General features: G+C 39.8%; 3 protein-coding genes across 3 annotated transcripts in view; 2 read left to right on the top strand and 1 right to left on the bottom strand.

The window, feature by feature from the left end:
- PLEKHG3 (pleckstrin homology and RhoGEF domain containing G3) overlaps nt 1-9,551 on the top strand; it is a 54,334-nt gene extending 44,783 nt beyond the window's left edge. The window contains exons 14-19 of the mRNA XM_053474695.1: nt 3,500-3,538; nt 3,939-3,949; nt 4,959-5,150; nt 5,693-5,806; nt 6,247-7,717; nt 8,163-9,551. Coding sequence (XP_053330670.1) covers nt 3,500-3,538; nt 3,939-3,949; nt 4,959-5,150; nt 5,693-5,806; nt 6,247-7,717; nt 8,163-9,097 — 2,762 coding nt within the window. The 3' untranslated portion in view covers nt 9,098-9,551. The remainder of the gene's footprint in view (nt 1-3,499; nt 3,539-3,938; nt 3,950-4,958; nt 5,151-5,692; nt 5,807-6,246; nt 7,718-8,162) is intronic.
- A 3,868-nt stretch (nt 9,552-13,419) lies between these two features.
- LOC128505017 (uncharacterized) lies at nt 13,420-18,731 on the top strand. The gene is made up of 5 exons (XM_053475299.1): nt 13,420-13,796; nt 14,401-14,508; nt 17,501-17,621; nt 18,206-18,286; nt 18,533-18,731. Exons 1-5 carry the CDS (start codon nt 13,621-13,623, stop codon nt 18,653-18,655), a joined length of 609 nt encoding a protein of 202 aa, XP_053331274.1. The 5' UTR covers nt 13,420-13,620; the 3' UTR covers nt 18,656-18,731.
- Nucleotides 18,732-22,336: 3,605 nt separating this feature from the next.
- SRP14 (signal recognition particle 14) lies at nt 22,337-24,823 on the bottom strand. The gene is made up of 5 exons (XM_053474654.1): nt 24,742-24,823; nt 24,280-24,352; nt 23,070-23,182; nt 22,954-22,986; nt 22,337-22,652 (listed from the first exon to the last, which is right to left on the bottom strand). Exons 1-5 carry the CDS (start codon nt 24,763-24,765, stop codon nt 22,563-22,565), a joined length of 333 nt encoding a protein of 110 aa, XP_053330629.1. The 5' UTR covers nt 24,766-24,823; the 3' UTR covers nt 22,337-22,562.
- Nucleotides 24,824-25,105: the final 282 nt, after the last annotated feature.

The raw sequence follows: 25,105 nt of genomic DNA, 5'->3' as shown, positions 1-25,105 counted from the left end.
CCTCAGGACCTTTACTAGTGAAGAATGCATAATAAAATACTCAATAATAATAATAAAGCACTTAACTGACACACAATTCCTCCATGATGTGGCATTTCTTGCCACTGATTGGCCGCTTGAAGATGGCAGGAAAGCACTCCTATTAAAATCGGTGGCAAGACTTTACACATGCCACTGGGGTCTAAACAAAGTCGCAATGTTCAGAAGAGCTGACGCTCGAGGTGAGTACATCACATCAGCCTAATGGGGCATTAACCTGGGGCACCATGCAACTGTCGTGTATTAAAGTGCATATTAAAAGCTGGAGTGTCCCTTTAAGTTTGACTTCTTCTCTTCAGTACCGGCATATGCACAGATCTGTGTCGTCTCTAAAGCGCGGTCTCTTTACTGTTTGTTAAGAGATAATCCCTCATCAGCTATTCAGATCAGCTCTCACGTCCCTCTTATATCAATTATCCTGCCTGTGGCATATGGGGTATCCGGAATATCCTGCTGTTTTCTATTCCATTAGTGCTATTCCTTTGGTAGAAATGCTGACCCAAATTTTTGTCCCAGGAATGTATTAATGGACCTTATTAGTACCGGTACCGATTAATAATAATTAAATAATGATTAATAATAATTCCTTTGTGAACTTAATTCTAAGTTAAAGGTTTATTATACTGCAACCCTTATGTGGGTTGGCTGTTCTGAGTCTGTGTATAGTTAATGTCGGTCTTTTGGGTCTATAGTATCATCGTTATTTTTCCGTGTTGTCTGTTCACGCGAATAAAAAAAATAAAAAATACGGCAGCCGGTGTATACGGCACATTTATATGTGTGTGTATGTATAATATATACCGTATTTGCTCGATTATAATACGAGGTTTTTTTCAGAGCAAATGCTCTGAAAAATACCCCTCGTCTTCTAATCAGACCTCAAATAGAGGTCTGATTATGAGACTAAGATCCAGATCCCCCGCACCGCTGCAGGGGACCTGGATCCTCCTGTCTCCCCCTTTTTTTTATATGCCACTCTGCCCCATAATATGCATTTTAACCCCCTAAATGCCAGAATGGGATATAGGGGTATAAGGCATTTCTGGAGGCAGAGTGGCACATAGGGGGTCAAAAGGCATACCATGGGGCACAGTGGCATATAGAGGGTTTAAAGGCATATCATGGGCCACAGTGCCATATTGGTGTGGCAAGCCTGGGGGCAGATGTGCGTAGCTGGGGGACAGGTTCTAAAATACAAGGAAATAAAAACAAAAAAAATATTTTTCTCAATCATCAGGCTTTTTCTTTTTTTCCTAAGTTAATATTCAGATTTTGGGGGGGGGTCGTCTTATAATCAGGGTCGTCTTATAATCGAGCAAATATGGTATATATATATATATATATATATATATATATATATATATATATATATATATATATATATATATATATATATATATGTGTGTGTGTGTAGTATAGTACTTACTAAACTTTCTTAACAAAACTGGTAATTATTACATTTTGTAACGCCTGTTAATTTATGGAGGCCTATTACGTTTAACTTACTGACACGTTAAATCAGAGATTTTCTTGTTTCATAAGCCGTTGACACATAAATTCTGCAAAGTAATTTTGGATGAATCGTGGAAGCTCCACAGTTGTACTTATTACGATATACAGTATGTATATTTATATACTGTATATACTGATCTATCTCAAATTAGGTATGGTGGTGGGAAAAAGTGTGATGGAAAACGCCTCCACTAGGAATTGGGTAATAGCAGGCATCATTAAACAAAATGAGTGACTAGAAGAAAAATCTAAATCAAATCGGCAATAATTCTTCCAGGTACTCTCACACAAAGCCAGGGATTAGGCATTTAGTGTATGATTAAATAATTATAACCAAACATTCTATTTTCTAGTAGAATGGTGCATTCACTGAATTACCTGTAGATTTGCAAAGCTTTAAGACCGCCACGGTCTTCATATACAATATGTGTGTGTATATATATATATATATATATATATATATATATATATATATATATATATATATATATATATATATATATATATATACACACATATATATAATATATATATATATATATATATATATACAAAAAGGTTTTTTTATTTATTTTTTTTTATTCAAGAAAAATAGAAAATACATAGGCAAATAAAATATGAATACATATTATACAAATTATATGAAATACATAATAAAATAAAAAAAAAATCTACTAAGGTAATCGCCATTCTTACTCGGGGAAAATTAACTTGGCAGCATACACACCATTACACACTAATGGAGGAGCTTGACTCAATATTACTATAGAATTATTTTAACAGACTCTTTTTACTCATGTTTTGTTAGAGAATTTCCCCAACCAAGGCTTTCCATAGTTTAAATGTTTTTCTTCCTTTCCAATGTCGTATTACGTACTTTATTGGGTCAAAGCCGGAATGGAAGAATTCATTGCCCGTTTTCCCTTTTATGCACAAACATCTGCTGTGCTAATATGGCATCATTTATTAAACAATAATAAATGAAATGTATAGCCCCAAGATTATGGTTAATCTATCGGCGACGATCAGAGATTTATTAAGTCCTGAGGAACCCATAGCTGCTTCTGTCCTGCGCTTCAACACAACTATGTGAATTAATGGAGGTCGTCCTCCCTAACATAGTTGGTCGTTTTTTCCTTGATGGCTTAACTGCTAACCGGAAACTGGAATTTAGTGGGGAAAAGTAAACAAAATGTCTAACAGGCTGTCTGTATCCCGTCCTCAGATCCCAGTCACTCTAGGTACAACCCCGGAAATGTTAAGGAGGGAGACGTGTGCCATGCCAATAACGGCCGCAGAAAATCTGGTGCGAGATTCTCTTATTTATTTTGTATGGGGTTAAGAGTGCTACGTTCTATACCGATAAGTGATCCAGCGGAACATGAATGCAACGTGGTCTGCCGTTCCACGCGTCACGAAAGTGATTCCTCCGACAGACTGTTACTTAGTACAGGGCAAGATCTGAGCCACAAAATTGTGTTAAGTGGGAGCAGCGTATACAATTTTTACAAAAATGTTAAACAAAGGGATGGTGCAATTGGTTCTATTAAACGGTATATGCATATGGCGTCCGTACAGGAACAGGTATATCTGTAATCGCTACCGTGCCAGCGGTGTGCGCTGTGCTTGTCAGTCCGTTGCTTGCCTCTCCCATACTGTTCTACGGTGCGCGATCGCTTTGAAAATGCGTTCTTTGACTTAATCTCCTCTATCATGGTAATTTTTGTTTATATGACGACAACCAAATGCAAATGTTCGGTACCGTCTTGGTGCATAAAATATATTACTAATTTTCATTCATGTTAAGCGAAGCACAGCTGACCCTCTCGTCATCAAATGGTTTTACGTTGTGAATAATTTGATATAAATTACAAAGGATGGTGGGGAGGGGGACAAATATGCTGTAGACTGTATTTAATTTTAATACATATTCATTTATTTTTTTTAGAGCCAGCAAAACACATTCTAAAGCAACTGGGGGAGAAAGGTAAGATCACGATTAGATCGGAACGCGGTTTGCTTTTATAGAGCGAGGTGCCCAACTCCAGTATCTCGAAAACATGTGCTGCCCAATTTTTGGCATTAAATCACTTATAAATCCATCTTTATGTATGGACAACAGACAGTTTATAGTGGTTTTGCGAGCTGTCATCTTAGTATAGGGTCCCCCCCAATCCATGAAGTCCTGTATTTCAATATTATTAGCACTACGGAATTTTCTGGCATTTAATGATTATTAATAATTATCTTTTAATGTGTGTATTATTATTATTATATAGTCAGGAGAAATCTATTATGCACGTGAAGACATCCGTTGCTTCAACCAGCACAATTGACTTTTTTTTTTTGTTTCTTCCCTTTTTTCCATGTTCTTCTACAATTTCCAGTTGGATTAAAGGTAACTGGTTATGTGATTTTTTTTTTTTTCTTTTCTTATTTTTGTTGCTTAATAAAACAAAATGAATGCAAACTACTTTTTATAAAATATTGTAATATAAGTAGTTTTTTGATTTCACCGTGTAAGACACAATTCATAAATGCGGAAATATTAAGCCAGCCGTGTTCTTAGAAGACTGATACGTCAGGCTTTCACATGCATTTCTGTTTCACAGCAATTTAAGAGTACATTTATTATGTATTTTATATAGCGCCATCATATTCCGCCGAGGTGTACAATGGGATATAAAAATTTTGATATGTTGAAAAATGAATATTCATTTGCTTTGCTTCATTATGACTTTATGATGTCTATGAGAAAATAGTCGGTCTAAAGCCTGTTGTGTATGGTTCTGGTTTTTTTTGTTTTGGTTGTATATACAGCAACTTTGGAAATAGCAACCTGTGTTAAACATTTGAATGAAAATGCCTTTGCCTTTAGTCACTGTTTAGCTAATAGTGCCCCCAAGCCCTAGGGGGACGCTGAGGCAGGTGCCATGGGCGCCTGTGTTACTTGGCCCCCGGGAGACAGCAGCAGACAGCTTACATGCCGTGCAGACAGGTCTGAGGAAGTATGGGGGGGGGGTTAGTGTATATGCAACAATTTTCTTCATGCCCCTGTTGCATCTGTTAATATGTTCTACTTCATGTTCTAAGCAAAGTTATACACTATACCTCCCAGGCGCCATGGCAACCTGGCGTCCGGGGTTTGTCGAGGCCTGATGTAATGGCTGCTTTTTCATTGCCTGAATTTTATTTGTTTTCTTAAGTATCTTAAGTTTTTTTTTTTTTTTTCTTCACCTTATGAAGAATCACAAAAAAGCAAATGGAAAAGCGATTTCAAATCTCGTGGTATATTTAGCTTTAGGACGGCCATAGCGTTGGGTCGTCACTGCTTAGCTTTCTGCTGCCTCCGAATGACAGGGACAGTGAAGAAGGTCATCGTTAAAATGCAGTCCTTGTCTATCTAGCACGCAGGCAGTGATGGAGCGCTACTGGATTTTGGGGACATTCTCCAGCCCAATACCAGCATAGAGCAGCCTCAGGCTGAGGGACATGAAGAGCAACCGGCCAGTACACAACTGAGTAGGAACTCGGGGGCAGATCTGAGTGCCTCTGAGGAGGAGGAAGAGGTGGAAATACATTTGAGAGAGGATGACCAGGTAGCTGATTTTGCCGGCTCCCTGCTGGCCGTCATACATTGCTGGCACTATAGAGCCAAGAATTTGCTTAATACATTGGGCGCTCCTACGGTGAGGGTCTTTCTGAGTTCTTCCTCCTCGTGTGTTTCCGCACGTGTTTAATCTTAATGATTAAATCCCTCTCTTGCTGTCAGCTGTCATCCCTAATACACCATTAATCCGTATTCAGTGAACTTGCATGGCTTTCTTTTTGTCCCTGCTAACTTTGAGCCGTGTGCATGCCTCCGTTTTTGGTCCTATGTTCTAATTGCCTAGGCTACTAACTGCATGGACCAACTTAACCGGTGGTGTTTTGATGACGCTAATATAGTTCTGATCGTACAATTATTGTTATATTATATTATGTGTTACTTCTAGATGCATTTGTAATGAACCTTTTTTAATATGCATGGTGGTGAGTACTTGGGTTGGTCATTCAAAATACGCAGTGGAAATAGTGTCCTGGCTTTTGTTATAATGTTCAATAATCTACATGTTTTCACCGAATACCACTATGTTTCCAGAGCAAGGAGTCTGTGTCACAAGAATCCCATAAAGGATTTAAGAGACAGAACAGTCAGTCTTCTGGAAATGCAGAGAAGAGACGGAGTGTGGAGGTTACAGCTGCATCTCAAGAGGTGAGAGTCCCTTGCGGGCCATTAAAACACATTCTTTCCGAGACATCTTTGTGATGATGAACCTGATATTTATGAATAATCATGACCTGCAGAAAAGTGAAGTCTGGAAGAGATTAACCAGTGAAGCAAACGTGGAGACAAAAGGAAATGTATTAGAATTGTGTAGAAAATTGCTTTGTTACTCTTTTCCCTGTACCTCAACCATACAGGTATATTCCCGGGATCATCTGGGATTTGTCCCATTTCTTTAGCATTCTGTAACTTCCTCTCTTATAGAACGTTCCTATTACTCCCCTAGTGCAAAGTTCTCCTTAATAACTTTATTATTCATTTGAAGGCATCATTTTCTTTTGGGCTAATTTGAGAACATCTCTTTTTGGCAGGTATGAAACCGAAGTATTCAAACAAAAAATATGATTAACTTTTTTTTATTTATTAAGGTTGTGTATGAAATGGAAAAAGAAAATTCTGAGCCAGAAGCCACTTACAGTACAGTTGTGGTCAGCTCTTCTGATATTGTGTTAGCTGCCCCTTTGGAACACATTGAGGATAATCAACCAGAAGAGGAGGAAAGAGGGATTCACCAGGATGCACATAATCCATCGGAAAGTGTAGAAACGGAAACTACAGAAGACCTCAAGACATTCAGCAGTGAGGAGGAAGACGAAGAGGCAACATCCCATGAATCAACCAGTATCCTACCTCCTTCTGTGCTTGACCAAGCTAGTGTTATTGCTGAGAGATTTATAAACAACATATCCAGAAGAAGTAGCTTGGCTTTGGATGATGGGAAAGTTATCGGTTATTTAACCCCCAGATTAACAAGCCGGAGCAGCAGTGTATTAAGCTTGGAATGCACAGATAAAATGCTCTATCAAAATGGGTCCTCTGATTTTGAAAACTCTGTACCAGCCCAAGAATCGCTGTCAAATTCTGATACAGCCATTACAGAGATTACTCTCAATAATGGCAACCCTTCTGGCATAGAAAATGTGTTTGAGGAGAGAGAACGAGTCAGCTGTAAGAGAAGAGAATCCATTCTTTCCATCCAAGATAGACAACTCCTCAACAAAATCAAATCGTACTATGACAATGCAGAGAATCAAGATGCTTCGTTTAGCATCAAGCGCCGGGAGAGCTTGACTTATATCCCCGCTGGACTTGTCAGAAATTCTGTATTTAAAATAAACAGTTTGCCCCGGTGTGATACCAGCCAGGTTTCTTTGCCAAGGGCACGACTCAACAGCTCTGGGAATATCAGTAATGGAGGCAGCAGGCTTAATTCCTGGGGAGATGTGTCCAGTTCAGTGACAGAAGACTCAGAACAACATAGTTTCCAAGCAAAACAATCAGTTGTGGCATCCAAGAACGGGGTGGCAGAAGACCAGTTCCCAGTTTCTGATGAAGAGTTCAAATCTCCTGAGGAAATGATGAAAATTTGGGAGGAGATTGAAAACGTGGGTGCATGGAAAGACGTGAATGTAGTCATAACAGATGTCACCACTAAGAACAGCGTGGACAACCCAGCAAGAGTCCTAGAAAATAAAGTGGAATCTCCTGAGCCTCTTGTGATACTGGAAGACGGCGACCTTAGTACCATAACGGAGGAATCTCCGGTAACCACGCCAGAAAGCACGTCTCCTAACCAGTTAAGGACAGCTGATATAGTCTTTAACGAAAAGGACTTCAGAACGCCCATCAAACTTCACCCCCAAATAATGCAGATTGCAAACTGCATGGATGCAGATATGTCAGAAAAGATGAAGAACAAGGTGTTTCAGTTGGCCAGGCAGTACAGTCAGAGGATAAAGTGTAATAAGCCGGTGCCTCACAGACGGTTGAAGGAAATAGAAGATGAGCTCAGAAGAGGTAGCCTGCCGTCTGTTAAAGAGGAAAAAATAGAGCAAAAAGGTAAGTTTTTCTTGAATGTTTTCCTTGGCACAAATAATATATTAGATGACATAACGATAGCCACCATCCAAATCCAATCTCTGTACTGCTAAGTCACAGACTGGATCACTTGTACATTGTACACACACAATGGTTTGTAAAATTGTTTTTAAAAACTCTGCACATGTCTTTCTCTATGTATCTCTTTGGGGTTTATTTACTCAGCTGATTTTTGTAATAAGATATTGGCCGGCCAGCTGGCTGGCTGACCTGTCTTAAGTGTGCAGCTATACCTCGAGAGAGCTCTCCTGTTTCACCACTGCTTTGGGGGATTTGGCCTTCTTGGTCTCTTAGCTCAAGTTAATATTAATGTTTCAATGTTGATTCTGTAAAATATATGCATGGCCCAAACCTCTTCTTGTTGTGTAGTGTTAACTCAAATTACTACCTTGCTGTTTCTTTGTAGGCAAACTAAAGCCCATGATGTCACTTCCTACCTATGACCATATTGTGCTGCAAGAACTCAGCCCTTCAAGTCCAACATCTGCCTCGTTCAGGGAAAAATCGCCAAAGCGCCTCTCTTTCTCCACTTCTGATGATAGCCAGGAAACTGCGTCTCCTGGGAAGTCTGATGGCAGAAGTCCTCTGAGTCCAGTTAAAACAGAAAAATTCCACTGGCCGGATGTCAGAGAACTGAGATCCCGGTACACACACACAGCTGGCACTGGGAAAGCTCTTTCAGTTAATAGGAGCCATTCTGTGCCAGACAAGATGATTGAGAATACAGAGGATAGTTCGCTCAATCAAAATAAAGAACATATGACCCACTCATACAGTATGAACATAAATTACTCTGATGGCAAGAATAGAGAAACAAGCTATAGTAACAGACCACTAAGTAATGTTGAAAATACTATGCCTGTTTCACCCGGTCTACTAGAGAAAACCAAGACCCTTCAGAACAGTAGAAATTCTGGACAAGGGATGGACGTTGGCTACTATATTAGTGCAGAAGCAACATTGGAGAATAACAAAAAAGTTATAGTGATGGAGAAGCTCCCCATGGTTAAAGGTTTTATAGATTGTTCTGCCCATGATCTGGAAAGTGATGAGACATACGTACACATCAGATCACCAACCACCAGAGAAAAGATTTCCCTCAAAGCAGTGATTGAACGTTGCAAAGCTTATCAAGAGTCTGAAGAATATAGAATCAGGGAGGAGAACGCAAGGACAGAAGTTTCCACCGAACCCAATCAAGATCCTTCACCAGGAGAATCAAAGCAGGAGAAGCAACTTTTGCAAACAAATGAGCAGAACAGAGTGAAGAGTCTGAGAGAGAAATTTCAGACACTGACCTCAAGTAGTTGCAAACATTCTGAACTTCATGAAAATTCATGAAAAAAAAAACGTTTTTTAAAAAAAATCCAGATGGAATACTAACTTCCAATGGAAGCATCTTTTGTGTAAAAACGCGTGGTTTTCACCATGTGTATCACTGACCACTGCAGAAATGACACTGTAAAAAGTAACTTTGTATAGAAAGATGTTATTTAAATTATAATAGCAGCATTTTGTATTTTAACCTCTATTTCTTTCCAATGGCCAATGTAGTATTTTGACATTACTTATTAAATTTGGTAAGTTGTATAAAACACACCAGCTTATGATTTGCATTTACCTTTTTTTTTTTTGTTTTTGTTTTTTACGGCAGAATATGCAAAGTGTATACTTTGGCTAGTAATTTTTGGTTTGTATCAGCTCCATTTTAATATTTCAGAAAATCAAGCTTTTTTTCTCTAATTCTCTGTAATGTAAATACAACTCATTCTATAAAGCGTATTGCAATAATTTAGTCCTAAAGCCTCTGTCGCTTTGTCTTGAGTGGTTTAGTTTAATTTTGAATCTAACATATTCTGAAAATATCAGTTCTTGAATTATACATATTTATAAACATCTTGAGGGTTCCCTAAAGTTCAGAATGGTTTCTTAACTAATAAAGTAATAGTAGTAGTGTTTAAAAAAAAAAAAAATTGGGGTAAAACTTTAATTTGGGGGAAATTAGTTTTCCCCCAAATTGCATCTGGTTTTGGGAATCTTGTATTCAAGCACTCTACCAATTAAGCAGGTACGCACTTTAGACCTACACAATAGGGGACCTACAGAATATTAGGCGGGTGGTCATAATGTTACGGCTGATCGGTGTATATATCTAAAGGTACCTGAAATATGTACCAAAAAGCATGTGACAAGCTAGTCCTTATTTTCTTTTTGATATAGTTCTAAATTGACTTATGAAATATTGATTCTGAAAAAGTACAGTATCTGACATCTGCTACGACATAGGCTCAATTAGAATATATGGCGGGACAAGAAGATGATTTGGTGCTAAGGAGTTCTTACGGCTGTAACCATTTCGATTCCACCTGTAATGTGTAACATAGCTTTCTGAAGAACGATAATGAAATGTATATGCTCGAGTGAATTGTAAAGATTGGCAAGGAACAGCTATTACGTGAAAGGGTTAACGAGTGACTTTAATAGTTCATTTAACATTTTCTGGTGATACGTTAGATTTTACGAATAGACTTCTGCATAAAGAAAATGAACATTCATGATGGAAAGTGTTCTGTTTAACTTTACATAATTATATTGGCCAGTAGGAAGCAGGCGAGTGAGCGCATTGACGTACTGGATGCTGTTTGCAGTTTAATTAGGAGCCCCTGTGAGTGTTGGATGTGTGTTAGTAACGATGAGACTGACGTCTGCAATAAAGACCCCCGGTTTTTAAGGGCAATGTCCTTTAAACGTGGATGTTCCAGCATTACCCTGCTGTGTTAATGATGCATTCATTTTTCAGCTCAGTTCATTGCAAAAGGGTAATCGTTTAATGCAAGTTTAATGGATTTCCGGTCTCCCCTGGGTGCTGCCACCTTTGAGGACTTGGTAGGATGTCAGTGTGTTTAAGAAAAAAGCAATGAACAAAACTTGAAATATTGAGACTAGTTATAGGCTCCAATTCAGACATATCCCTGTTCTTTAAACATATTTAAAGGAATCAAAGTATGTGGGACAGGGTCTTGTGTTCTTTGGATTTCATTACTATAGTAGTATTGTTTTTTTTTGTCTTTGGTTTTTTTTTGTTTGTTTGTTTTTGGTCCAGGAGAAATAAGTTTGTGTTTTACAGTAAGAGAAAGTTTTTGATGTTGTCAGCCACTGACTCTCGACATCATACGTGTGTGTGTGTGTGTGTTTATATATATATATATATATATATATATATATATATATATATTATACATACATACATACATACATACATACATACATACACACATTTATGTCCTCCTCTCCCTTGAAGAACTAACCTGACCGCTGCTTCAGTGCTCCCTTGCACTATGTGCCTGTTGATGACGCTGAGCACTGGGTTACGATGTCCGATCCCGCCACTCAACACGGAAGCCGTGCGGACCACAAGGGAGCGCTGAAACAGAAGTTTGTAGGAACAGATGGGGCTGTGTAGGGGGTGAAATTTTGGTGGCTGTGAAGGGGTGGAAATTAAGTGGCTATGGCGTTTTTAAATTATCGTTGTTATCTTTATTAATTATAGCATTGGCCAGGGTAAGTAGGAAAGGTTAGGATTTTCACAAAATTTCACGTTTAAAAAAATAAAATACACATTGGCTCCTCATTTTGTACAAAAAAAGACTAACTTCACACCATATGCCGACGCTCACACTAACACCACACGCTAACACCACACTCTAACATCATACGTGCATGCTAACCCCATATATCGTATGAAAAGCAAATTCGGAAATAAAAGAACCAGGATATCGCCTCTTAAACCAACTGAGCAATGCGTATGGCAGCAGAGATGCCAACGGCAACAGACCCACAGGTAATAGACACGTGATGATATTTTCTGTGTCTTAACACTTAATCGTGAATGAAGGACTAAGCCCCCGGGGCATATATAAATAAGTTAACAGAAAGGAGGATCATTAATTACATTAATTACAAAAAATAAACAGAAATGAAGAGAAACTACAACAAATATATTGAAACATGGAACTACATATCTAAAAGTTGTAATAAATTGTGTAGAAACATTGGAAAACTTGTTATACGTGAGAGAAAGCTGAGAAGTATGGATTCCACTGCTTCTAATGCTACTAATCTCTTAAATTCAACTCAATGGCTATGGAGGTATCCATGTAATTATGCAGTATAAATAAACCAATTTTTTAACTCAAAATAATGCTCCATTTTCACACAAAAAAGAATTGTATCCCATGTCCAATTTGTAATCCTTGGATGGATGACGACCCACAGACCAAGTTGCCTTTACTTCTTCAGCCAGAAGACCGGTGAGAAGTTTTTGACTCCCTTACTGGAAGTTTTTGGAAGGATGGTTCAAAACCAGAGGTGGTGGCAGCCAGAAAGCCAAGACCAGCAGTGATAAAGTCTGAGCCGGGACTCCTTGTATGTTTGGTGTCAACGAAAAAAACAACAATGCGCAAAATAATTATGGTAGTCAACAGTACATGGGGGGGGGGGGAAGTCCTATGCCTTTGCCCAGCTTCCTTCCCCTGGTTTCTTAGTACTCTTTTTAAGTTCTCAGTGTGCTCTGAATAATATAATAGTAAAATCAGTGAGATTGCAGTTTCTTCATACATTAAATTATAAATTCTCCTTGCATTGTACAGGAGCAGCTAAGTCCTTCTTGGAGAAATGTGCCACTGTTGGTCCTTCATAATCAATAGGGATGTGAGGGAGTTGAAACCATAACTCTCTTGAAAACGCTACCTTAAGTGAATACAGCCCTTTATTTTTCATCTGATTGGCTGTGATGTTTGTACTCAGAAACAGAAAAGTCAGTGTGTCTTGGTAGATGGAAACCAAAAATGAGGAATATTAGCTCAAGTTACCTCAGTAGTGGACCATCTCCACCACATAAATAATTGTGGTGCCAGGCGTAAAGCTTAAACTAACAAAAAAAGCTACAAAGACAAACTCCTGAGAGAAAATATACACCAAGCACTGGGAAAATAATTTTATTACCGCGTATGGGGACCTACAAGACATATTCATATAGGTGGTCAGGATCCTCTGGGAGGGGATCCAATGATACCGCTGGCTGAGGTCAGTATGTTTGTTATACATTATGGCAGAATGTCCTGTGGAATGTGGAATATTTGGTGCCAACCCTCAATAAAAAAGTATTTAAAAAAAAAACTTGATCTGGCCCCCATGCGAAGCTCTTCAACGCAGCCTTCAGTTTGCTTTCCTCCAAGCAATGAAGAGCAGTTAGCACAGCGCTGTAAGGCTGCATTAATCTATCGCTGCTTAATCTGATCACAGGTTCCATTAAGACAGAGTCAAGCATGTCTGTGCTTCTTGATAGATACATCTTGTTTACTTGTCTGCTTTCAACAGGCGATAGAAAAAATAACCAACAGTTTACGCCTCCAGTCTGACTTTTTTGTTGTTGTTTACTTTAAGTGACAAGGGACATTGAGCACAAGGTGACAAGGACTGTCAGTAAAAGAGATCCTTTGTCGCCAGGGCAATTTTGTGACTTGCACATGTTTCTCTAGCTCTAATGGGTTATTAACATGTCAGCCTTTCTTCCCTGGAGCCATAACAGACACGCAGCATCTGAGGACCTCCAGTGGGCGCAGACTGCCTTCCCCTCGTCACAGCTGGAGCCTCGCGATTTTGATAGGAAACTAGAAGAGATATTAAGATAGTGTTGGTGTGACTGTCGTTGCTGGCATCCTGTGTTCTGACAAATCTGTTTCCTCGGGCAGACTGTTTGCCTTCTGGTTTGGACAAAGACGGTTTGGGATGTCTACTTCAGCACCCTGTGGCCCTCATTACTGATCTAATACAATTACACCGAAAAGTGTCCTAAAGTAGCCATGGGTTGTGTTTTTTCAGGGCTGGGTTGGCCACGAAGAACTTCTAGGGACCTTGAAGTACCTGAACTCTTATTGCCTGCACTAGCTTTATCGACGCAGCAACAGCAGCTGCTTACGGAATCCTGGAGACTCATTCAGGAGGATATAGCGAAGGTCGGAGTTATAATATTTATCAGGTAAGGATTTGTATGTTATCTGCTATATGACATCTGTTCGAATAGTCCTGAACAATTAGAGATGTGATTAATAAGTAAACTTTAAAAGTAATGAAGATCTGTATTTTAGGCGTATTCACTAAACCGGGAGTAACATTCTAAGTTCATTCAAAATGAGCTCATCCTGCGACTCTTGAAATATTAACCCTTTTTAATAGTCCATTGTGAAGATTCTATATAGTGACTTGCCAAATGTGTTAACCAGATGTCTCTAATACCATCCTCATGGAAACATTGACTTGTCATTATTTCAAGATACACTTAGTTGAATCACCTGCTTAAAAGCAGGGATATCAACCATAGCCTACTGGGAGTACTACTGAAGAAGGCTACAGGTCCAACACATGTGCCCATGACTACATTTGAAACATCTGACATAATTGAAACCTCTGAATGTCTACTGTGTGAGAGTCATAGCTGGAATCCATGTGTATGTTTTGTAAATGTGAATTGAATTTGCCCATGAACAGCTGTGATGGTAATTTCATTGGGGAGAAAAAAAAAAGACAATCATCTTGGTTGCCAGAGCAGCAGACAGATTACTAAATGATACGTGTGATTTCAGGCTGTTTGAAACACACCCGGAGTGTAAGGATGTATTTTTTCTTTTCCGCGATGTGGATGATCTGGATGGATTGAGAAGAAGTAAGGAATTACGTGCTCATGGACTGAGGTGAGAAAGCTTTGAGGAGCACCCTCTACAATCAAATTCATAATGTGAAGTCGCTAAAACATAGCAGGGACTAACATACGTTAGCACTGACAGTCCAACCTGTTCTGGTCAGTCGGAGAATTCCAGAGAGAGCTGATCTTAATCAGTCATTGATCTTGTCTTAAATTCAAGATAGCGTTATGCCTATCCCCAGGGCCGGACTGGGACTGAAAAGCAGCCCTGGAAAAATTTGGAGACCAGCCCCATATAGTTTATCTCACGGTCGCGCTCTTTAACCACACGCACCCCTTATACATACCCGACTCACACTATTCGCCATTCTTTTTATCTCATTATTTGTATTAAAATGCCAGAAAGCAAAAGTTTTAAAAGGCCCTAATAAATGAAATACATTACACATAATGGGATCAAAACATTTACTACTGCGAACATTTTAGATGAAAAAGTTCAGTGGAACAAAACACTGATCACATTATTCTTCACGATATTCTGGTAAGAAACTTTTGTTTCTTTATTAATTCATGTAGACAATTTTTTTCATATTTAATATAAGCTATGATTGAGACATGTTTGGTTTTTTTTCCTTTTATTTGCCAACCTACCCCCGAGTTATGCACCTCTGCCCCCAGGCTTGCCACTCTGCCCCCCTGATATGCCTTCTAACCCCCTATATGCCACTCTGCCTCCAGAAATGCCTTATACCCCCTATATGCCACTCTGTCCCATGATATGCCTTTTAACCCCCTGTATGCCACTCTGCCATATAGGGGTCAAAAGGCATATCATGGGACAGAGCGGCATATAGGGGGTATAAGGCATTCCTGGAGGCAGAGTGGCAAAAAGGGGGTTAAAAGGCATATCATGGGGCACTCTGCCTCCAGAAAAGCCTTATGCCCTCCTATATGCCACTCTGCCTCCCCGATATGCTTTATACCCTCCTATATGCCACTCTGCCCCATGATATGCCTTTTAATCCCTTATATGCCACTCTGCCTCCCTGATATGCTTCAATCCTCCTATATGCCCATCTGCCCCGTGATATACCTTTAACCCCCTTTTTGCCACTATACCTCCAGATATGCCTTTTGACCTCCTATGTGTCACTCTGCATCCAGAAATGCCTTATACCCCTATATGCCACTCTGTCCCATGATATGCCTTTTAACCCCCTATATGGCAGAGTGGCATATAGGGGGTTAGAAGGCATATCATGGGACAGAGTGGCATATATGGGTATAAGGCATTTCTGGAGGCAGAGTGGCATAAAGGGGGTTAAAAGGCATATCATGGGGCACTCTACCTCCAAAAAAGCCTTATGTTCCCCTATATGCCACTCTGTCCCATCATATGCCTTTTAATCCCCTATATGTCACTCTGCATCCAGAAATGCCTTATACCCATATATGCCACTCTGTCCCATGATATGCCTTTTAATCCCCTATATGTCACTCTGCATCCAGAAATGCCTTATACCCATATATATGCCACTCTGGCATATAGGGGTTAAAAGGCATGTCATGGGACAGAGTGGCATATAGGGGGGTAAAAGGCATTTCTGGAGGCAGAGTGGCATATAGGGGGATACACTTACATACACACACATGCTGAAAACACATTCAAAAAAATATTATACATTTTGTACAAAAAAATACATTACTTTACTCACCTTCTACTTCTCTTCACTGACCTGACATCCGGTGCTGCAGCAGTCTGAGTGCGAGGGGGCGGAGCTTCCACCTCACGCTGCTCCCATCACTATGCAGCCATCGGACTGCTGGGAATGTAATCTGAACGGCCGGTGCGTGCTGATGCCGCCGGCCGGAGCTACTTTAACACTTTTTTTTATTTTATTTATATGGTAAGCTGGATCGGCTCGCCATATAAAGTAAAAAAAAAAGTATTAAAGCAGAGCCGGCCGGCGGCATCAGAACGCACCGGCCGTTCAGATTACATTCCCAGCAATCTGACAGCCGCATAGTGATGGGAGCAGCGTGAGGGGTGAAAGGTCAGTGCGAGGGGGCGGAGCTTTCACCCCTCACGCTGCTCCCATCACTAGGCGGCCATCGCACACGGCTGCTGGGTGCCGATGCGGTCGGCCGGCGATACTGTAATACATTTTTAAAATTTAATATGGCAAGCCGGACCAGCTTGCCATATTAAATTAAGAAAAAAGTATTATAGTAGCGCCGGCCGCATCAGCACCCAGCGGCCGCTCAGATTAGATTTCGGGCAGCCTGGGGGGCAATTGCCCCTGGTCCCAGCCCACGGACCTTCCGGCCCACCGGGAAATTTCCCGGTATCCCGGTGGGCCAGTCCGGCCCTGCCTATGCCCTGAATGTTTAATTTCCTTCACTGTATTAGCCCCTATTACTCCTGATGGGAGGCTATTCCATTTACCTCCAACCCTCCCTGTAAAGTAAAAAGTTCTTTCAGAGATTCTTAACTAAAAAAAGAAAAGGTTTGGAAAGAACACAGTGATATAGTCATCAACAGATTTTGTTTCCTAGGGAAGGGTGCCCAATTTGCCTCCTCAGAGTCGTACCTAGAGTACCAGGGGCGGATCCTGTATGTGGCACCCTCCACACACATTTTAAAATCTAAAGACACCCACAAAAACTTAATGTTGGCCAAAATATTTATTGCACACATTTGTAAACTGTATGTCAACTGGAATGAAATTGAAATCTGAATAAATAAGTTAACATTAATAACGTTGGAAAAATTAACATTTACTGAAAAGATATGATACAGCATAACTCCTATGACTATATACTGAGCCAGTAATTGATGGTGGTACAGCATAACTCCTATGACTATATACTGAGCCAGACACTGATGGTACTGCAGCCTCTAGCCAAGATCTGTTGTATCTAAGGAAAGTATATCTTGCTTCTATGGTTGGTATATGGTGCAGATACTATATTCAAAATGATAATAAAGTATCACTAAAAGTCATGAAACTGCTTTCTGTCATTAACATATTGCTTGCCAGGGTCCTGTCTTTTGTGGAGAAGAGTATAGCACGATTAGATAATGTCACACGACTGGAAGAGCTAGCCTTGAAACTTGGAAGAAGTCATTATAGATATAATGCTCCACCAAGATATTATCAGGTAAACCCTAATTGCATTCAATAATTATTCTTGTGGATTAGAATCATACTTGGAAACGTTATAAATGAGCCGATCCCGAGACTCTTGAAATATTAACCCTTTTAATAGTCCATCGTAAAGATTCTATATAGTGACTTGCCAAACGTGTTAACCAGATATCTCTACTACCATCCTTACGGAAACATTGTCTTGTCATTATTTAAAGATACACTTATTAGAGTCACCTGCTTACAAGCAGGGATATCAACCATAACCTACTGGGAGCAAATATACCAGTTGGGAATCGTGCACATGTTCAGAGCTGTCTGTGATAGGAAGGAAACTGTGTGACTCTGAGAATCTGCCCCATCATCCTGAAATTGGGGTGAAAACCATGAGTTCTTAGGTATGATTAGAATGGATTGTTCATTTGGTCCTGAATGTTATAAACTGCTCAGAAAAAAGCAAGGTTTTCTGGGGTATATTTACCAACCTGGGGGTTTGCATAAGCGTTGTACAACATAACTCAACTATACATATTTTAATTTGACAATTTTCTGCCCAAGATCGGGGATTGTTATTAAAATGTATAATTCGTTCTGCAGTATGTGGGAATGGAATTCATTTCTGCTGTTCGCCCAATATTAAAAGACAAATGGACACCAGATGTGGAGGAAGGCTGGAAGGTAGATAGATTTGTTCTTTGATACTACATGTAGAATGGATGATGGATGGGTTATGAACGATTTAATAAGAAAAGTGGTTTGTTTGTATCTAAATCATCCTTGTTGGTTCTCTGATGTATGCTGTTGCGCATGTTATGTTACAGCCTAGTCCGTAAAGCTTGTCACACCATCATTTAGTTGGGTGTCCAAATTATTGTGCATAAATGCATGTAGTTTAACTAATAATTGTATCTCTTATCTCAACAGGGTCTGTTTACGTACATTTGTGCTGTTATGGAAGCTGGATACCAGGAAGAGGAAAGGAAGTGTTTGAGCAACAAGATGGGTAAAACGAAACCACTAGAAGGGACACAGGCCATCACAGTGTAGAAGAGAAAAAGAAAGCATACCACAGACACCATTTTTTATTAGGGAAAATAAAATAATCCTAATTCAATAATCCTAATTGCCAAGTGACATCTTTGTATTACTTTCAAATTTAAAACCATGGTTTAAGTTTGTGTTTTAAGATGACCAGCTTTGATGGAGCACTTGAGTTACACCCAGCCGTTCTTGCAGTCGGCCTCACATGTTGCCTCACTCATAGGTGTAGCCTGTTTGTTGATCATTTCGATGACATTATTAATATTTACACTTAGTATAAAATGGGTTAAGTATACCGAAAATTAAAGGTGGTCGTTCTTACAATTATAACTACATTTATTCAACAATGCTACAGTACTCATAACTTATTTTTTTACAATATTTTTTCAGATCTTTAGCTTAAAAGAATTAAGAATTAACTTTACCCTGTCTCGATAAACTTTCTGTATCTACAGGTCCCCATAGAATAAACGGTGGACACAAGTACAGTCCCCATCCAACAGAGGGATTAGGAATGGTGAGGTAGGTGGGAGGAAGGGAGTTAACCTGCTTGCGATAGGCTTCCTTAATAAAGTGGGATTTATTTGAACGATTAAAGCGTGCATGAGTAGTGGAAATCAGAGCAGAGGACAGACAAAGATCATCAAATGAATGAAGAGGCCGATAGGAGTGTATTTGGAGATGAACGAGGAGATGGAGGTAGGGAAAGCAAGACCTCCTCTTTAGTCTGACAGTTTTCACCAATGATTGGCTGCTTTAGGCAGCCAATCAGTGGCAGAAAAAATGTTCCCAATGAAATTGAGGCATCACACCTCCAATCCGCTTTTGGTACCATTTCGGTCATACTCACGGTTTTAAGCATCTATTGAATATATTCACTAACCCAGGGGTTTGTGGTAACGGTTTGAATTTCAACTCCTTGATATCAATATGTATTACAAAGTGTCAGCCCCATGATCTGTTTCTGCAAGAATTACCGTATTTGCTCGATTATAAGACGACCCTGATTATAAGACGACCCCCCAAAATCTAAATATTAATTTAGGAAAAAAACAAAAAGCCTGAATATAAGACTACCCTATAGGAAAAAAAGTTTTACTAGTAAATATTAATTCATGTAAACAATATTTTCATATTTAATACAAGCTATGATTGAGAAAAATATATATTTTTTTTTATTTCCTTTTATTTGCCAACCTGCCCCCCCCCAGTTATGCACATCTGCCCCCAGGGTTGCCACTCTGCCCCCAGAAATGCCTTATACCCCCTATTTGCCACTCTGCCCCATGATGTGCCTTTTAACCCTCTATATGCCACTCTGCCTCCAGAAATGTCTTATACCCTCCTATATGCCACTCTGCCCCATGATATGCCTTTTAATCCCCTATATGCCAGAGTGGCATATAGGGGGTTAAAAGGCATATCATGGGGCAGAGTGGCATATATATATATATATATATATATATATACCGTATATTCCGGCGTATAAGACGACTGGGCGTATAAGATGACCCCCAACTTTTACAGTCCAAATATAGAGTTTGGACTATACTCGCCGTATAAGACTACCCCTCTACCCAGCGTACAACAACCAGCCAATCACGGCAAGCGATGTACCTTACCGGTGATTTGCTGGTTGATTTGCTGACATATACATACATGCACTGCCCTTACACACACACACACACACACACACATATATAATATATATATCTATATATATATCTACACATATGCCTGTCCATACATACACATTTATACACTGCCCTCACCACACACCCCTGCCTTTACACACACATGTATATGTATATATATATATATATATATATATATATATACACACACACACACGTATGTGTGTATATATATATATATATATATATATATATACACACACACACCAGTGTGTATATATATATATATATATATATATATATATATATACAACTGTGTGTGTGTGTGTGTGTGTGTGTGTGTGTGTGTGTGTGTGTGTGTGTGTGTGTGTGTGTGTGTATATATTTCTCCCCCCTTTGTCCCTTTCTCCCCATCTCTTACCTTATCTTCTGTCTTCTTTCTTCCATCCAGTTGTGGGAGCCCGATGTCTGGCACTTCAGACCTCGGCTTCCCTGCTCTCTAATCACTACGCGCCGGCTATTGATGCCGGGCGCCGGGACATGACGTCATCCCTGCGCTCGGCATCAATAGCCGGCGCCTAGTGATTAGAGAGCAGGGAAGCCGAGGTCTCAAGTGCCAGACCTCGGGCTTCCCTGCTCCCTCATCACTACGCGCCGGCAATTGATGCCGGGCGCCGGGACATGACGGCATCCCTGCGCTCGGCCTCAATAGCCGGCGCGTAGTGATTAGAGAGATTGGTGGCTTCGTGGGAACCTCCGGCTTGGTAAGTACCCGGCGTATAAGACGACCCCCCACTTTTAAGAAGATTTTTTGGTGTTAAAAAGTCGTCTTATACGCCGGAATATACGGTATATATATATAATATATATATCTGCTAACAGCAATCACACTCCTATCAAGCCAAGGCAGCCAGTACATGCTGGAACCTGAGGATGATAGGAGTGTGAGTACAGCCTCCCTATGCCATGCTACCACCACCCTTACACATCCATACTAACTAAATTTATGCTGTACATTTTTGTTTTTGACCTGCTGTCATAGCATTTTCCCTAATCAATCAGCCTCAACCCACCTCCGATACATTCTGGAGGACGATGTATGTTAAGTGTATCACCCTCTTGACTACTTCATTTCGTTGTCCTTAATCAGTCTATTCCCACGCCCCATCTGCACCACTACATTAGCTTTTCCACCAAAGTAATTCCCAGAGACGCAGGGTGGAGCTTAATGGAAAAGTCTAATCACACTCCACCATACCCACTCTGATTGGACATTTCACTTAAGCCCCACCCAACATGACAAGGCTCTTGCATATTAGCTCTAGAAAACATTAATATTGCAATATACCCTTCATGTCATCCAGTAGTGTTTTTACATTTAATCTTACCACAATTCCACATGTAATTGTGGAATGCTTATGGAACAGTTTTTTATGAACATGCCTTTTGGATTTTACTGTTCTTGCTTGACAGTGCCAGTTTCTAACAAAAATACAAATAAAACTACTTCTCATAGAAGTTAATGCGATATGACATTCAGCCCACTAGACATAGCAAGGCTTTCAGTTCTTCATGGCAGGACATATCCGGAAAGAGGCAAGAACTACCACGAAAATGTAATCACCCCTTATTTCCCAAAAATCAAAGTATCTTTAAAAGAATACATTTTCGTTTACCCAAGTTGGAGATTCTTGTTTCATAAGCATTATTTCAAACAAAAATTAACAAATAATGTAATTATGACATGTTAGCAAAATGAACAGAAAGGCAAAGCTAGAAGACAGGGACCTTTTAGAATGTTTATTTTTAAATATGTGGGTACTGATATTATTCAACATAACTCTAAAATAAATCTTGAATAAACATTGTAAATATTGACATATCCTAAAAGGTATACAGGTCTTGCCAATTTCGAGCCTGATACATATTTTGTGCCATCTTGGCAGTCATGAGAGACTTTACAAATATAAAAAAAAAAGAGAAGGAAAAAACCTCATCCGCTGTGCCTATAACCGCCGTAGCATAACATTACAGGCTGCCAGAAAAAAAACAATCTGTAATACAGAATCAATTTTAATGAAATATTCATACATGTCTTGACAACCAAAATGTAAGGAAATTGTTTTACAAAATAAAATTTAAAGAGGCAGCAGTAGCCACTGCAATCCAGCCAAGTAGGTGAGTACCATCTAGAGCTTTTCCACCCATGTTTTCTTTTGAGTTCCCAGGCATTGGAAGAGGCAGCCAAGTTAGAGATAAAAGGGGTGCCCTTAGTCCATTCACTGCGCTGCACTAGCTTTCTTACTTTTACTCTTCTTGTCCTTCTTTTTAAGTCCATCCATATTAGCTCGTAGAAGGTTGGAATATGCCTAGGACAAATAAAACAACAGATTAATGATAATGCAAAACCCAATAAAAATGGGCAGGGGGTAGCAATGCCAGCATGTAAACATTCTCAAGGCCCCTATACTAAATTCTTGACAACAAGACTGACAAAAGTCCCATCCTGTCCAGCATTAGATCATTCTTGGCCAACATGATGACCTGCATGGCCAGAAGCCTAGCAACAGATCAACAGCCTTCAAATTGGAGTCAATGATTCTCATCAGCAGGATAGTTCCTGCAGTTTCTAAATAAGCATGGTCGCTTTGGAAAGTTGGCATTACATACCATCTGGAACTTGTTTACATCTTTTGAACTGACCTACAAATAGAAGAAAACAAAGAACACTTAAGACATGCTGGATGTAGGGTAAGCAATAAGTATCTGACTAGCAGTAGACTTACCACTGTACTAATCTTCCGCTTTCCATCAGTAGCTCTCAAAAGACATTTATTATCCGCTGGTTCAAAGCTTTCAGATTGTCCCTTTCGAGGAACTGGTTTTGTTCGACCATCATCTGTTGAAAGCAATGCAGAGACCAGCACAATTTGTTATTAAAAAATGTTATCTGTATTATGTACAGATGCAAATAAAACAATGTGGTAATATGCATTAAAATGTATTTTTTTGCATATCACCAGTGGATCTAACAAAGTAGTAAAGTGTTCATTGGTTCCCTTACTTCGGGAGATATGCAATAAAATATACTGAATGACTATTAAATACTTGAGTTGCTTTAAGAAACTTGGTATACTTCACAGACTTTTTATCTGCCTAAAAAGGCTGCCTAAAGCAATTTCTTGTGCTTTCAATGATGAAAAATTCCTTCTTGACTCCAAATGGCAATCAGATCTCTCCTTGGATCAACAAGCACTAAATATTAATTCCTACACATAGATATATATCACACATAGCCACCTATGTTCTGCTTCATTAAAAAAAGTACCCAGGCACCTTTAAAGGCATCTAATGTATTTGCTAGCACCACCTCTTCAGGCAGTTAATTCCATACTTTTATTGTCCTTACTGTCTGCTGTCATAGACTAAATCTCCTTTCTTCAAGTCTTAGCGGGTGACCTCTTGTCCTTTGTAATGTTCTATTAACGAACAGGTCTTCAGAGAGCCATTTTTATGGGCCCTGTACATATTTATATATTATAATATCCCCTTCAAGACGCAGTTTCTCTAATGTGTACAAATTTTACTTTTCTAGCCTTTCTTCATACCTGAAACCTTCCATTCCTCTGTACGAGTACACACTGTGCTTACTAGCATTGGATTTACTAAACTGGTCACTCACCCTGACCACTCAGAGTTAAGGGTGGGTGATCAGGAAAACGCTATGGACGCTGGGATCATGAGGGGCAGCTGCTACTCACCTCTGGGTGTCCCCAGCAATCCGTAGCAGCCACTCCCCCTCAATTCCGTGCATGTGATCGCTTTGAAGCGAATCACGAGCACGGAATTAAAATATTTAAATAAAACTGCGGTCTTCAAGGGAAGAAGCAGTACGAGGACACCAGTCCTCAAGGGGTTAAACAAGCTGCTACAGACAACTCATATAAAACATGCTGCCTTGATGAAGACCCCGTTAGAGCATACGTTACCACATACATTTCTTCAGGGTTATATAAACACTTCCTGTTGTTCGGCATTTCTGGAACAATCGCGTCAGCTCAGTGAGAAACTGGAATTCAAGAGTAAGATAAAAACAAGTTCATGAAACCTATTATAATAGTATTGGGGGGGGCAGAGAATCACATAGACTGCAAACAAGTGGAAAAGGCCCCTCTTTACTAAGCAGCACTCAGATGAAACCCAAACATTTCCTTAATCTGTGCCCCATACCAGTGGAATGTATATTTTAGATTCAGTGACTATGGCTCAGAACTCACATTTATAAAATGAGTTATTCAACCCTCCCCCCACCTTTTAAATACCTCCCCGCTTAACTCCTAGCAGCCTGGCCCCATCCTCCGTCACACTAGAGCCCCCTACTCTCTCATTCACATCCATGATAACTGTTTCTAAAAGAGACAGCTCTATGGCGCTTTGTTTGTATGTCTGCCTACTCACCTGTTCACTCTCGAGCAGAACCATATTTCCACAGAGCTGAGATCAGCACAAGCCGGCGCCGGAAAAACGTCACCCGGAAGTATGCAAAGCGATTGCAACAATAGAGATCGGCGTGTTATAGAGTGTGGCAGCGCCACCTGCCCACCGGGGGGAAAACTGCATTCACACATCCCTTACTGTCTTAGCTATGTTGCACAGAAAAGTTTTACACACACACACACACACACACACACACACACACACACACACACACACACACACACACACACACACACACACACACACACACACACACACACACACACACACACACACACATACACATACTTGCATACATAAAAATATATACTGATTTCATCATAAA

The sequence above is a fragment of the Spea bombifrons genome, chromosome 9, assembly GCF_027358695.1.
Source record: "Spea bombifrons isolate aSpeBom1 chromosome 9, aSpeBom1.2.pri, whole genome shotgun sequence".
Classification (NCBI taxonomy): domain Eukaryota; kingdom Metazoa; phylum Chordata; class Amphibia; order Anura; family Pelobatidae; genus Spea; species Spea bombifrons.
Note: the sequence above shows the minus strand (reverse complement) of the source record. Positions and strands in the feature narration are given on the sequence as shown.

Excerpts from the sequence above, each read along its gene's own strand:
- SRP14 (XM_053474654.1), bottom strand. The coding sequence starts at position 24,765 with ATGGTTCTGCTCGAGAGTGAACAG. Across the intron at positions 22,987-23,069 it reads AGCGGAAGATTAGTACAGTG|GTCAGTTCAAAAGATGTAAA; the intron begins GTAAGTCTACTG and ends TTCTATTTGTAG. Across the intron at positions 22,653-22,953 it reads ATGTAAACAAGTTCCAGATG|GCATATTCCAACCTTCTACG; the intron begins GTATGTAATGCC and ends TATTTGTCCTAG.
- LOC128505017 (XM_053475299.1), top strand. The coding sequence starts at position 13,621 with ATGGGTTGTGTTTTTTCAGGGCTGGGTTGGCCACGAAGAACTTCTAGG. Across the intron at positions 13,797-14,400 it reads GGAGTTATAATATTTATCAG|GCTGTTTGAAACACACCCGG; the intron begins GTAAGGATTTGT and ends GTGTGATTTCAG. Across the intron at positions 18,287-18,532 it reads ATGTGGAGGAAGGCTGGAAG|GGTCTGTTTACGTACATTTG; the intron begins GTAGATAGATTT and ends TTATCTCAACAG.